The sequence below is a fragment of the Strix aluco genome, chromosome 4, assembly GCF_031877795.1.
Source record: "Strix aluco isolate bStrAlu1 chromosome 4, bStrAlu1.hap1, whole genome shotgun sequence".
NCBI lineage: Eukaryota > Metazoa > Chordata > Aves > Strigiformes > Strigidae > Strix > Strix aluco.
The window spans coordinates 14,280,380-14,294,192 of NC_133934.1; the positions used below are offsets into that span (position 1 = coordinate 14,280,380).

The 13,813-nt window shown below is 39.5% G+C and overlaps 1 protein-coding gene across 1 annotated transcript in view; it reads right to left on the bottom strand.

Moving 5' to 3' along the window:
• Positions 1–108: 108 nt before the first annotated feature.
• The window catches only part of STK32B (serine/threonine kinase 32B), a 182,871-nt gene continuing 169,166 nt past the window's right edge, over positions 109–13,813 (bottom strand). Inside the window, exon 12 of the mRNA XM_074821356.1 lies at positions 109–1,289. Coding sequence (XP_074677457.1) covers positions 1,151–1,289 — 139 coding nt within the window. The 3' untranslated portion in view covers positions 109–1,150. The remainder of the gene's footprint in view (positions 1,290–13,813) is intronic.

The following is a 13,813-nucleotide window of genomic DNA, read 5'->3' on the forward strand; positions in this document are numbered from 1 at the left end:
TTACAAAGAAAATGTTTTTCACTTCCAAAGACCTAACTTATTTTTTTTTTAAAGTTGAAATGAAATTTGCTACAGATAGTTACCCTTAAAAATAAAAGCACAATAAGACAGAACAAGCACAGATTTATTATCAAAATGTGGATGTACAAGTTGTAAAATACCATAAATATTTAGAATTGTGAGTGCTGTTTAAAAAAAAAAGACTTTCATGTCAGCTTTGGATAATATGTCATACTTCGGATAAAGTATGTTTCTTTCTATTCAAGATGGTTCTCATCCAGAATAGATCCATGAAAACACAGACACATGTAACTTCACATTTTATAACATCTAACTATGGATCTGAGCAAATTCTTAATGCTTCTAGCTCTCTTTACTAAGCTGCTTTTCAACTCTGGCTCAGTCAGCCATTGTTATGAATAAAAAGGTCTCTCTTTGTCATGGTTATCATACACTACTAATGTGTCTGATCCTGCATCCACTAAAGTCACTAGCAAAACTTTGACTTGGCCAGGGTCACATCTTTTACTACAAAGCAGAATGCATGAAGTTAAAGAACAATGTGAATACATTCACGCTGCAACTTTTCCAATGGGCTTCGAGTATTTAAATGAAATTATTCAGTGTTTGGCCTATTTGACACTACATTTACGTATTTATATCATATACATCTGTTATAAACTCAACAGCAGGTGCTCAGAAATGGCTGTGTCTAGCAGTTTCACAAAATTCCAAACTGGACCATTTTAATTAATGGAGACAAGAGAGAGTAATGTAAAGCCTTCAAGATAAAGCTGGCCCCAATATAACTTTGTCTCTTGCAAGTAGCCAGAAACATGGCAATCTTTGAGAGGCTGCCTAATGAATTGTTTCAAGTTTTCTTCCAGGATTTTGAAAAGGAAAGTCTCGCTTACTTATAAAACTGTATTTTGTTGCTGATGGTCATTTTTCCAGCGGCAGAGTCTAAAGAAGAGCAGGGTCGTATGTGGAAAGTCTCAGCCAGTGTGCTCTGTGGGTTTGTCCTTGGCTGGGGAACCTGCTTTTGGAGGAGTCAGATGTCCTGGGATCCGAGGGGTAAAGATGAAAGCATGGGCAGAGAGGACCTTTCCTCACCCTGCCAGGGTGGAAGTGTATGCAGGGCCGTAGCTTACTAGCTGCTGCAGCCTCTTGTGCAGCCGTGTCCCAGCAAATTGTTGTTACGTCCATCTTGGAGTTTCTCGTGGCTCTGAAGGGATGCTCTGCTATCCATGCTGGAAGTCTGTTCACTTTGATCATGCTGTCTTCTTAACCTGCCAAAGGTTAAAAACATTGATATAGCTATCATGTGCAGATAACTGTATCAGAATGACAGCCATTGCCTGTCCTGTGGATAGCCACATGTGCATGTGTATAAAACAGATTCCTGCACCATTTGATCTCTGTTAACTCCCTGAGCTTCATAGCTGCCATTTCTTCTAAACACTGATGATTGCTTCCTCATGAATATGTGCAGTTGGGTCTTGATCTTGGTCAAATCCTACTCCCATTAAAGCCTATCATAAATCTCCAGTAGAGGAGAGTGTTTTCTCTGCCTTTAGCACCTCTGCTCAAACTGTAACTTGACCAAACCTCCAGGTAGCTCGAGACAGTTGTTGACTGGTCACACAATAGCACACAATCTCCTCTGCTGTACTACTAAAATTACCAGTAACCTCCACCAGTACAATAGAAAAAAATGTGAAGTGAAAGTATATTCAGTATTCTTCTTCTTATTACTTCATATGTCATCAAAGCCTCTTAGGTGGTTTCAAGGATCAACAAAAAAATGTTATTTTCTTTTGACATAATTTTCTAGACAACAGCAACAGCCCAAGTAGTCCCCAGTAATCATTTTATCATCAAGCTTCTCAGCATTTCTGTTGAACACCGGTATCAACTTTTGTGATTTTACTGTGATTCATGTGATATTCAGTGTTTTCCCCCAAACAGACACAGTGTAAGTACTTTCAAGAAGGGTGTAAAGATTCATTGGAAGCTATGAGGTAGAGACCATTTTTTTAAAAAAACATGAACAGCTGCTCTTTTGGAGGAATTTTTCTCTGACTGTGTCTTTTCTCAAAATGAGAAACAGCTGTTGATGTATTTCCAAAAAAGGCACCAAGAGACACTATGGAAGAATCTCTTTGTTACAGTGATTATGAGTGGTCTATACGATATACTCCAAAAAAACTTTGCAAGTAACATTTAATATGGAGAAAATACTCAATAATGGAAAAACATGCAAAAATGAAATGTAAAGGGTCAGTTTCAAAGGCTAAAATACTTCCAGGTGGCATACAGACTGTAGACACACCATACTGAAGACTTGGAAGAAAATGTGAAAGGACATGAAAATTCTGTCATAGTTAGAGAAATAAAGGAGACTATTTGAAGTAAAAATAATGAAAACACTGTCCAAATAGGTTAAGTTTAAAAGAGCACAAACACAAGCACTTTGAACAAAAACCTATAAGGCAGACTGAAAAAAAGAAAGATTAGAGGAACAAATTGCTAAAAGCATTTACACTAATGGTAACGTTTTCAAGTGCGCCATAACTACGATGATTACCCATGAGCCTACAGGATGACTGAGATTAAAGGATAGCACAAGAATTATGAATCCCTAGCTCTAAAGACAATGAATTATCTTCACCAATGCTCATGGCAAATGAACTTAGGGACATTCCTTTCTTTATGAGAAATTTGTCCATCATCTCCAGTCAAATCATCAGTCAAACAGCTTTAGAACCAGTTGTTCAAATGAATGTTGACAAAGCATCAAGACAGTGGATTTTCACCCAAGGGCTCTTAGAAAATTGAAATATACAATTCCTGCACAGCTGAATGGTGCATGTAACTTACTGTCGAAACTGTCTTGGCATCAAGAAATGGAAGAGAGCAAATGTGGTGTTTTGTTTTGTTTTGTTTTGTTTTGTTTTGTTTTTTAAATAAAGACTTCAAGAAAGATCTAGGGGACTACCAGGAGAGTAATTGAAAGAGACAAAGTCTTGAAACACCTTAGAGTCTGAGCTACTGGCCCTTACAAGACTAAGGAGTTTGTAGGCATCAAGAGAAAAGGCTACCATGCTTGGAAACTCATGTTGCAGACTGTGGGTTGCAACCATATGCAAACAGCTAAATAGTGGAGTGAGACAAATTTTGACTGTATGAAGATCTGAGGAATCATTGTGTTGGTCTAAGACATGCAAGCACTTTCTCCCTGAATTTGTTTAATGTTTACTTGGTTCATAAAATGCTGGAAAAGAAGGCATTTACTGTACTGCTAAAATTAATGAGGAAATAAGAAGTCTCTCAGTAACAGCATACAGCAGGAAAACTCTGATTTCTTTTTTTTTTTTTTTTTAAACCACTCAAACTGGCACAAAGGCAGCATGTAAGGAGGACAGCAGAAAAAGGAGAGAAATGAAGCCCATGCTGAGTTCAAATGATACCACTGACCAGCCTCGTACTTCCCACTCTCTACAGAGGTGGATTCTATTGTTATTTATTTCCATTATTTTCTTTTATCCTGTTCCTACTCCCCAGGTCTATTACTGAAGCATAATTAGTTTATGCGGGTTTGAAAGTGCTAAAGAAATACATTGTTTTAGAAGTGCTTTGTTGTATTCCCTTTTCAGATATTTTCTGTATCTAGGTTCACTACCCATATTTACAAATTATCAAAGTAAGCAATAGGTTATTAACCTAATGATGTAGTAAAAATTTAACTGTTATTTAACTATTTAATAATTTATTGATCACTTTATTCAGTGATTAAAATTACATTAAAGACTTCACTGTAAGGCGTTATGGGCATACTAACACCTACTTACCAGTGTGCCCTGGGGGCTGGGGAATTGGACTAAGAATCAGGAGGTGTTGATTTTGTTTCTACCTCTGTCACCCTTCGGACAAATTACAGCCCTTTTCTGTGCCTCAACTTCTCTCTCGATGAGTAGAGAAAATGTAGGGGCGTGAAGCTGAGGGGAAATTATATTTGTCCAGAAATCTCACATGGTTTGGAGCTCTAGTCATCTGAGCTGGATAAGTTGTGACTAAGAAACAGAAACAAAAAGAACACTGAAACCTTGTGTTCTTATCAAACCCATGCCCATGGGAGATTTTTCTGGATAAACTGGTGACAGAGCATATTACAGGCTTGTACTTGAGCTCTTGATTAGGAAAAGGATGCAGTGAGCAGGAATGTGCCAAGCAACGTGGGACTTTGCTTGCAGTTGCACATCAGATGTTGAGGCAGCTGCTGCCGAGAATGATGGAAGCTGAGAGCTTTGTGCCTCTTAAGTACTGCTCTGTGCCTCACAGGCCTGAATGAAATGGGGAATTACAGTCTGATGTCTGTGATGATTAAGAAAAGAAGGTGGCATATATAATCAAGCAAGATGTAATTATACTGCATATGTAATTATGGATATATGCATTATTGAATATATAAAAATACAAAAGTAAAGAGAGCAGACTGGCTAAAAGCTAGCATGGAAAAATATAATACTGAAGCAAAAAATACTGCTACAACTATGGCAGGCCAAAGTGAAAATCACAAACATCTAATGAAACCCAGCAGCAAACCTGGGGACCATCAGGGAAGAGCTAATAGCTCAGCTTTGTTCACTAGGTGAAGAAGAATATTTAAAGTTTGTCTTTAGGCTGCTTGGTAGATAAGTTAAATGAAAAAGGATAAAAAGTTGCAGATTCAACATAACTGTCAAAATTTCAGATTTGCTAAGAGACTAAGTTCTCCTCCCAAACCACTGTACTTTCAGCGAAAATAAAATAAGGCAATTGGTCTGTATTTCAATCTATCTCCAAACTGCAAATATGCTCAGGTCAAGACCTAAACAAATCTCACCACAGCAGCTGTGTGAGCACAAGCAGTCTCTTCAGTTAAAATGTTGAACAGTTGCAGAAGTGAATTTTATCTCTTGTTCATGAATTCTTGATTCCTTGGTGCCAGAGATGGAGCACTTTTCCATCAGATGTTTTCAGCTTTTCAAAAACATGGGTACCTCGACATGGTTCCTGTAATCATGGCCAAATAAATGCAGTCTGGGCCATTCTGTTTAAAAACGGCAGTAGTGCATTAAATCATTTGTAGGAAACTGCTTTGCAGTGAATGACTTATTTTGCCTTTAAGGTGATGCAGCTACAGGCTGTGATAACTTGATAAAGGCCCAGGGAGAATGAATGGCTTGATAGGGACTTACTTGTGGATCTGAACCAGGTAGCTGTTCCTGTGCTGAATACTATTGACTGAGAATAAATGGTAAAATGGTCATCTGTGAATGAAAAAAGTGAACAAGTGGTTCTATTGGATAGACATATGAAAAAAAAACCTTCAGGAAAGAGGATGAAAATGAGTTTGAACAGTGTCTATTACATTTCTTCCATGACAATTCTGTACAAATACATAAGTAGTCTCGGAGGCAGTTATGCTGGGAATTAAGAGTGGTTCTGCTGAACCAAACAAGAGATAAGATGAGTTTTCCTTCCTTTCACCATTGATCCATGCAATATTGATAGCGTGTGGCACTGAGCATTGAACAACCTCCTGTTCAGCAGCGAGGAAGAGGAGGCTGTACCAACCACTACAGGAATGCATCAAGAAAAGTAACTGGAACCTTCAGTCAAGTCTTGGGCTTCATGGGTATTTCTGGTAAAGAGAAGGTGTCCATGTGAGCTATGGAAAGGTTTTTAAGATTCTTATTATCTTGATACTCAGATATTATAATAGAGTTCCTGAAGTATTGATTTCCAGTGCTGGATCTTGAATCAGATATTGGTGAGTGGAAGGGCATTCAAAGGACAGGGAAAAATTGTTGGTCAAAAAAAACCTATAGCAATATAGAGCAGCGGCATCAGGCTTACAAAATGTAGCTGCCATGCTTCCTTTATGGAGGCTGTTACACTGCCCATCACTCATCTGTTTGCTCTGGCCAGATACCTTGGTGCATGATAACACTTTTGTGCAGCTGTGTGTCTTGCCAGGCTGTCAGTATGAAACTGAAGCCTCAGAAATGAGAAATGTTTCAATGGACATGCACTCAGCATTCACTGAGGACAGAGTTTCTACAGACAAAAGAGAGTTCAAGCCAGGCAGAACTACCACTCCTCTGAAACTCCCCCACATACTAGGTCCTATAGGAAAATTTTTATTACAGAAAATTTGCAAGTGAGTTTGCCAGTGTTGCAAACCCAGTGTCCTGGGTGTGGAGGAAAGAGAATGGTCTGAGTGGACAGTGGATTTGCTTTACCATTTCTAGATTTAGCATTTTACCCTGGCCTATTGATATTTCAAACACTTTGCTGGAGAAAACAGATGCTTTTGCTTTTCGTTTGGGGAAAGGGTGAGCATAATAAGATGAGCTTTAGAAACTGTAGTTTCATTGTAGGAAAAAAAGTTCTATTAATGGAAACTTTTACATCCCTTGAAAGAAGCCCCAAAGAGTAGATAAATCCATGGAATATTTATCCTGGTTATTCTTCACAAGGGAGGGGGTCTGAGGTCAGAACAGACGAGGCATATCTATACTAGCTTTTCAAATTCATGGATCCTGGGAGACAGCTTGCTAAATAGTTAGAAAACCACCTCAGTTCTGTGGTTTAGCAGCTACACAGAAGTAATGCTGATGTCTTGTCCAGATGGCCTTCTAGAAGGCTAATTCTGAACATGTCCAAATCAGAAGAAGAAAATAACATATCTGTCATGGAGAATGGCTGTGCTCAGAAAGGATCTATTTCAGCTGCATATCTCTGTGTATGCCACTGTGTTTTGTCTACTGTAGCACAGATACAGAAGTTACAAGGGGGATTTCAGAAAAACAGCAAAGATCCTTATGTCCAAATCTTGTATTTGTAGAATACCAGCTGGTAAATACGGACCCTTTGGAAGATAGTATTCTTTCAAAATGCGACACTAAGAACTTTTTGTCCTCGATAGAAAAGATCTAGCAAAGAAATTTTGTAAAGGAGTTAGAAGAAACCAGAAAGTGACAGACACAGGCATTGTTTTGTTATATCTTGGTCATAGAAAATAGAAATGTGGAAGTTATGCCATAAAATTAAAAATTGCTGGATATTCTGGAGTTGGAAAATTCCAGCCAAATTGAAAATAATTTTTACAGAGTGCTATAATGATGTAGAGGTGGACTCCATAAAGTAAGAGGACCCTCACTGTAGCAATATCTCACAGGGATACTGGGGATACCCTACATGTCTAGCCAAGATAGTAGCTAGTTGCAGACAGCGAAGGCTGGAGTGAGATATCTTGGCACTGAGGAAGGCAAGGTGTCAGTTTGGTGCCCACTGCTATTGCCACTATTTGTTTGTAATTTTAGTTTTTACTCAGTGTGGTAATGATTCAACAAAATGTGTATACAAACACAAGCAAAAAATGCCTGGGTGAACAAATCAGGTGTGGTCAACAGTAATGCTTCCTCAAGGTGGTGATGCTTTAACTCTTCTCACTCCACCACTGTTCCTGAAAACAACTAATCTGCCTTGATCATTACTAAGCACCATTTTACCAAATGGTCCATAATTTGCTTTCTAAAGAAATGGAGATGGTTAGTGGCTGGTTGTATCCCTCATCAGAACTGGATTCCCTGCTTTGTTACACAAAGATGAAACTCTCAACGCAAACAATTTGGTAAATTTATGGCACTCTAGGGCTCTGCAAACTATGTTCCCACCCATCTCCTTTATTTCCAGCCAAAAGGTGTAAAAAGAAAGACTTAATGGGACTTTGGAGTCTAACTGTAGCAATAAGACTTGCTTATTTCCTCCTTGTGGAACAAGTAGAGTATATTCCTGTGTTCCTCACATTTTTGAGTGGTTTTATGCAGAGCAACTTGTTCTGAGAAAGAACAGAAGGATTTGGACTGTGAAGACTCAAAAGGACTCACACTGTCACCTCAAAGTCCAGCCCTTGGTATTGGGAACTTGGAGTGTGATAGAAAGTACAAACAGAAAGCTGCTGGGTAGCTTAAACTTTACATACTGGTATAACAATCATGAGAAGGCATATGTTTTGGTTTACCTCTCCGACCTAAATAATGAGTGTTCAGTGACAAGTAGGTGGTAGACAGGTGAAAGCTAACAATGTTGGTCATACCAGCTCATTTTCTGGATCAGTCCCAAAAAGACTGTTCCCTTGGTTTGACACTGAGTAAAAATGGTCATGGCACCCACAATCTTTCATGCTTTAGCCAGAAAAACAATCACTTGCCCAAGCTCATGTAAAACCTTATATTTTGTAAAATCCTTTATTTAAGCTTGATAGGAGCTCATGCACATCAGTAAAAGTGCACATACTACAAAATCAGGGCAATTTTTTGGCAGTAGTATGTAGGTCCTGCAGTGTGCACATATATTTTCAAAAATAATAGGTTATATGCATGTGCATCTTATAGTCTGCTTTGAAAACTTCCCCCATTATTTTTCTGCCATCATTTTAACATCAATTGCAGGCAGACAGTAGAAATATTGATAACAGAGCATGATTTCTGGGCCAATAAACAGCTTGGCTTGTCATCTGGATGCCACTGTGAGGAATAAGAATGGAGTTTGATACATGGACCCTTAATAATTTTTTGTCTGCATTTTTAAAGGTTTCTCTTATAAATTGGTTCTTTACTGTGTTCTATTTTTTGTGAAAATTGAAGAAGCTGGCAGTATTTTACAATTGTAAATGAGTGTTACTCTTTCTCTTATATCTCCATTATTCTGCTTACTAGTTCTCATCTGCCAGGTTTTCATTCAACCACATTTTTTAGTGAAAAGGTAAAATAAAAAAGAAGAAGTGAGCAAAGCATCCTGATCAGGTTATTTTTAACTGAATAAACATATTTAGAAAGATAGTTCTTATTTTTCAAAACCAAAAACCTACCAAATATATAAGAAATGAGTGAAAATTCCTGTATTTGCTTTCTTTTTTAAAAAGTTACCAAAAAATAAGCTGATGAGTTGAATAGAAGTTCAGGAAATTTGCTTATTTTACATTTTAATCCATAAAGAAGAAAACACTAGGCTTTGTTCGGTGTAAATCTTAAGGAAAGATGATAACAAAAAAGAACAAATACGATACTCCTGGATTGTCCACATCCCGTTGGTGTGAGCTTCAGATCCCATCTTGCCCTTTTATGCTCAGGTTTGCTTCCCAAGGAAACCAGGGTGCAGGGTTAGGAGTTGGCATATGGTTAGGACACGTGAACAGAGGTGTCTCTGACCAAATTCTGCAAAATTCCCCAATTTCAAAAGAAGTGCTCTGATTTCATAGCAACATATATCAGAACTAGTTGATACAATAATCCTGCATAAGATTAAGTTACCTGGTAACCTGAACATTTGCCAAACTGTTCATCCACTTCCCATTCCCCAGCAGTACCTGGGAGGGTTCTCATGACGGGCAGCAAATAGAGTGCTACATGGGAATGTCATTTCTGTATTTTAGGCATTGGTTATATTCACACCAGAAGGTAACATGGTGCAAGGATTGATGCCTGGAAACTAAGTGGCACAGGGTGTCTTGAATCCATATGGCTAAGCTCTCTAATCTTCAAACCAGAGTTGTTCTATTACAGCTGCCTATTAGGCAGCTTTTGGTCTATGCTAACCTCTGAAACATGAAGGGAATTCCTTCATAGAGTGATTTTGGCCTGGGAAAAATTATGCCAGGGACCATACTAACAACTGAGCAGTATGGAAGATTGCCTATATTCTGCCTTTAAAAAATTGGCAGAAAACAACAGTGAAAGTGGAAAATGCAGGATAAGAACAAAAAAAAAAAAGAGTAAAAATGGAAGAAGGAGAGTTAAACACCCAAAAAATGAGGAAGAATTCAGAAGAATCCCAACTGTGGCGATCTGATTAATTAACTTAACTATTTATATAGCTAATTAAAGCAATCTCAAAAGACAGTTGTATATAGCTAATGTTCTTTTTTATTAAAAAAACCCTCTTTAGACCTAACAAGGGAAAAGTAACCATGGCAGAGTTAATAGTGGGATTTTCTTTTCTTTAGCTTGCTCAGAGTGATCTCAGTAGTGCTTTCAGGAAAACAGAAATCACTGAAAAGTGTATGAATTTGCTAATTATTTTCAAGTAAACAAGGAAGGCACAATATTGCTCTGCATTAGAGGAAGCTTGGGGCAGACTTAAGGACCAACTGGAGCAGAATCAACACTCATCACTCAGCAACGTCAGCGCTGAGTCACACAACTCCAAACTGAAAATTAGAGTCTGTAAGCTCAGATAATTTCCCCTCACTCTAGAGTCTGTGTAGAGAACCAACACGTGCAGAACATCTTTAAATGAAACACAATGCTTCTGTGTGTTTGAGTAATAAGAGGTATGTATTTTGAGAGACCTCGGTCCAAGTAGAAACCTCATCAAATCACTAACAAGAGTGAATGTCGTGAGTCTTTAGCTCTTCCTTGATATTGTTCACACTTATAACTTACTTGTTCTTGGCCTCCTGCCCCTATGGCTAGGTACACATGGCTCAAATGCAGTTGTCTGACAAGTGGTGTTTAGTGTTGTAGGAGATGCCCTTAATTACCTGACGCTCAGAGAGAGCAGGCACACAAGAGCAGACCACAGATGACCTGTGCCTGTTGGACTGGCATCTAGGCATTTAGTTTTCAAGAAATGAAATGAGCTTGCAACTGTGGGTTGCATTTTATGCCAGCTAAATGTAACCAACTGAAAAATTAGTTCAGGCTCTCTCTACAGGATAAATAGAGGCACTAACATAGATTAATTAGTTCCAAAGTTATCTAACATATGTGTTGCAGAACAGCCTTGGGTGATACAAGTGTCTCTTCACTGACTACTAAAGGAGCTTAAACTAAATAAATTATTTTTAAATTGATTAGTTTAAAGGAATATAGTCTTGTTGCATCTCTAGAAAAATAGAGATACTTTTCCCCTCTGAACCACAGATTCAAGGCCTTTCCTGTCTAGCAGCTGTATAAGCTCACCACATACTGCACTGCTTAGCAGAGCAAATTTACTTCTGGATTAGAGCTAATTTACACCCACACTGTTCAGGCGTGCAGAAATTGAATAGTCCCATCAGCCTGGAACATAGCACACGCTGATAAACACTGCCAAGAGCTGGGTAGTGAAGTCACCGAGGAGCACAGGGGTGCAATTGCCTGCTCATCCATGCAGATGTGCCTGTAGCATATTCAGACTCTGGGTCTGCCAGCAATGGCTTTTCTGCATGACTTGGACTGTATCTTGAAAAATACTTTGTCATCTAATTCCCATTTATTTCAGATACTTCTGAAAATCTTGCGTACACCCTTTGGGGTAGGAGTTGTTCTGCGTCTAACCAATATTTAACTCAGTCTGTCTTTGACCTCAGATGTGTACTGCTGGTACTGACTGCTTCAATAGAAACATCATCATCTCAGGTCTGTTTTCCTAATACATTCTGACATATGTGTTTTCATAACTCAGTAGATTACCATGTAATCATTCAAATAACCCTGTTTTAACTCCATTTAAATTTAAATGACTGAGGCACAGACTAAAAGTTATGCTTTATTACAGTTGAATGTGAAAAGTAAAATTTTGGAGGAAGTATCTCCATGTAGCACGGATGTCTTCTTGTACCACTGACACTCATGATATTTACTCCTACCCTTTCCAAAAATCCTCGGGGAAATATGCTTACACCATGGGTAATTGATTCAGGTTGATAGTTCCTGCTGAGTAATTACACCCAGTAAATGCCTGTGAATATAATTTTCTATCAACCATCAATTTATAATCAAGCATAATTGGTTCAGGTGCACATACAGTGTGAGTGACATGTGAAATACTAGCATGTGGAAGTCAAGTGACAAATTATACTGGATGCTGTAGCATGTTGACCTGCAATGTCTTGAGGTCTCAGGTTTACCCTGGGAATTGATAAAGCAAAATAAGACTGAAGAGATGAAGTAAATAAATGAAAACATCGAATGATGTGCAGCCATTTAAGAAAATGAGACTAAAACAACTGATTAACGCTAACATTAAAGCCGTGTTCAGACTAGTAAAATAGGTGTCTCTTAGAAGGGGGTTGTTGACAGTCCAAGACCAGGTGCATCCTAAACAATATTTGTCTTGTTCAGCTACATTTTAAAATGTGAACTAGTTTTTCCAGTTTAGATATGTCTGCAGATCCTCATGTACAAGGAAGAGGAAAAACAGCTATGAAATTTCCCAATAACTTATTGGTTACTAGCCTTTGTGGGACCACAGGGAGAAAATTTTCTTTCTAGCTAGCCAGAATCTAGTTTAAAACCTACAGGCACTTGCCCATGAATAAAGATGTTACTCAGCAGTGTAGACCAAAACTCATTCTCAAGAAAGACATTCATTTCCCAGCCTGCCTTTGGTGCGTATCCTGAAGGATGCAGGCTCACCCTTTTGTTCAGCCGTCAGCAGATGGATAGATAGATCACAGGAGTTGCTTTAAAATATTCTCTCCCGTTATTCTTCTAGTGAAAGTTTCAAGGTAAGTGATCCTTTGGGTCAAGTCCAAATGAGATATATGGGGAGAAGGACAATTCTTCATCAGCATCTAGAGTTAGATCTACTTTACTGGAAACATATTCTAAGCCACTGCTATCCCCACCAAGACCCTGGAACTCAGGGCAGGAAGATTTTACAGAGGAGTTGAAGTGAAGAGGCCTGTTACCAAACAGCAGATCACAGCAACAAGCACAATTTTGCTAACAGACTTAGAATTTAAAGACAAATAATAATGTGATGCCTGTGAAATGCCTTCTGCCTTTGCAATGCTGGTGATGCATGTGCCTGCAGCTCTGTGACAGTGAACTGGTGTGACAGACTGCCACAGCAAAGCAGAACTGGGCAAAAGGGCAGCCAGCCATCACTGAGATGTGGCCATTCAATCCCATCTCATTTCTTCTTTTGGCTTTTCATGCTTCTCCCCTGGTGCTGAGAATACGATCCTGGTTCAGAGGTGAATGAGGAAAACATTAGCTGTGGCAACCTACTTGAGTAGCATCACTGATTTCCTTGATGTGGCATCTCTAATTGAAACTGCAGCTCCATGGGAGCTGTACAGTCAATAATTTAAGAATTAAGGTATGTGAAAAGCTGTATTGGGTTTGCGTGGAAATGTTATGTAGTGGGGGGGCTACAGGGATGACTTCTGTGGGAAGCTGCTGGAAGCTTCCCCTATGTCCAGTACAGCCAATGTCAGCTGGCTCCAAGACAGACCCACCACTGGTGAAGGCCAAGCCCATCAGTGATGGTGGTAGCGCCTCTGCGATAACGTATTTAAAAAGGGGAAAAAAAAAGTTGCTGCACAACACCAACAGCAGTCAGAAAAGAGGAGTGAGAATATGTGAGAGAAACAACTCTGCAGACACCCAGGTCAGTGAAGCGGGAGGGGGAGGAGGTGCTCCAGGTACCAGAGCAGAGATTCTCCTGCAGCCTGTGGTGCAGCCCATGGTGAGGCAGCTCTGCCCTGCACCTATGGAGGTTAACGGTGGAGCAGATCTCCACCTGCAGCCCGGGGAGGACACCACACCACAGCAGGTGGATGCCCAAAGGAGGCTGTGACCCCGTGGGAAGCCTGTGCTGGAGCAGGCTCCTGGCAGGACCCATGGAGAGAGAGGAGCCCACGCTGGAGCAGGTTTGCTGGCAGGACTTGTGACCCCATGGGGGACCCACACTGGAGCAGTCTGTGCCTGAAGGACTGCAGCCCATGGCAGGGACCCATGTTGGAGCAGTTTGTGAAGAACTGCAGCCCATGGAA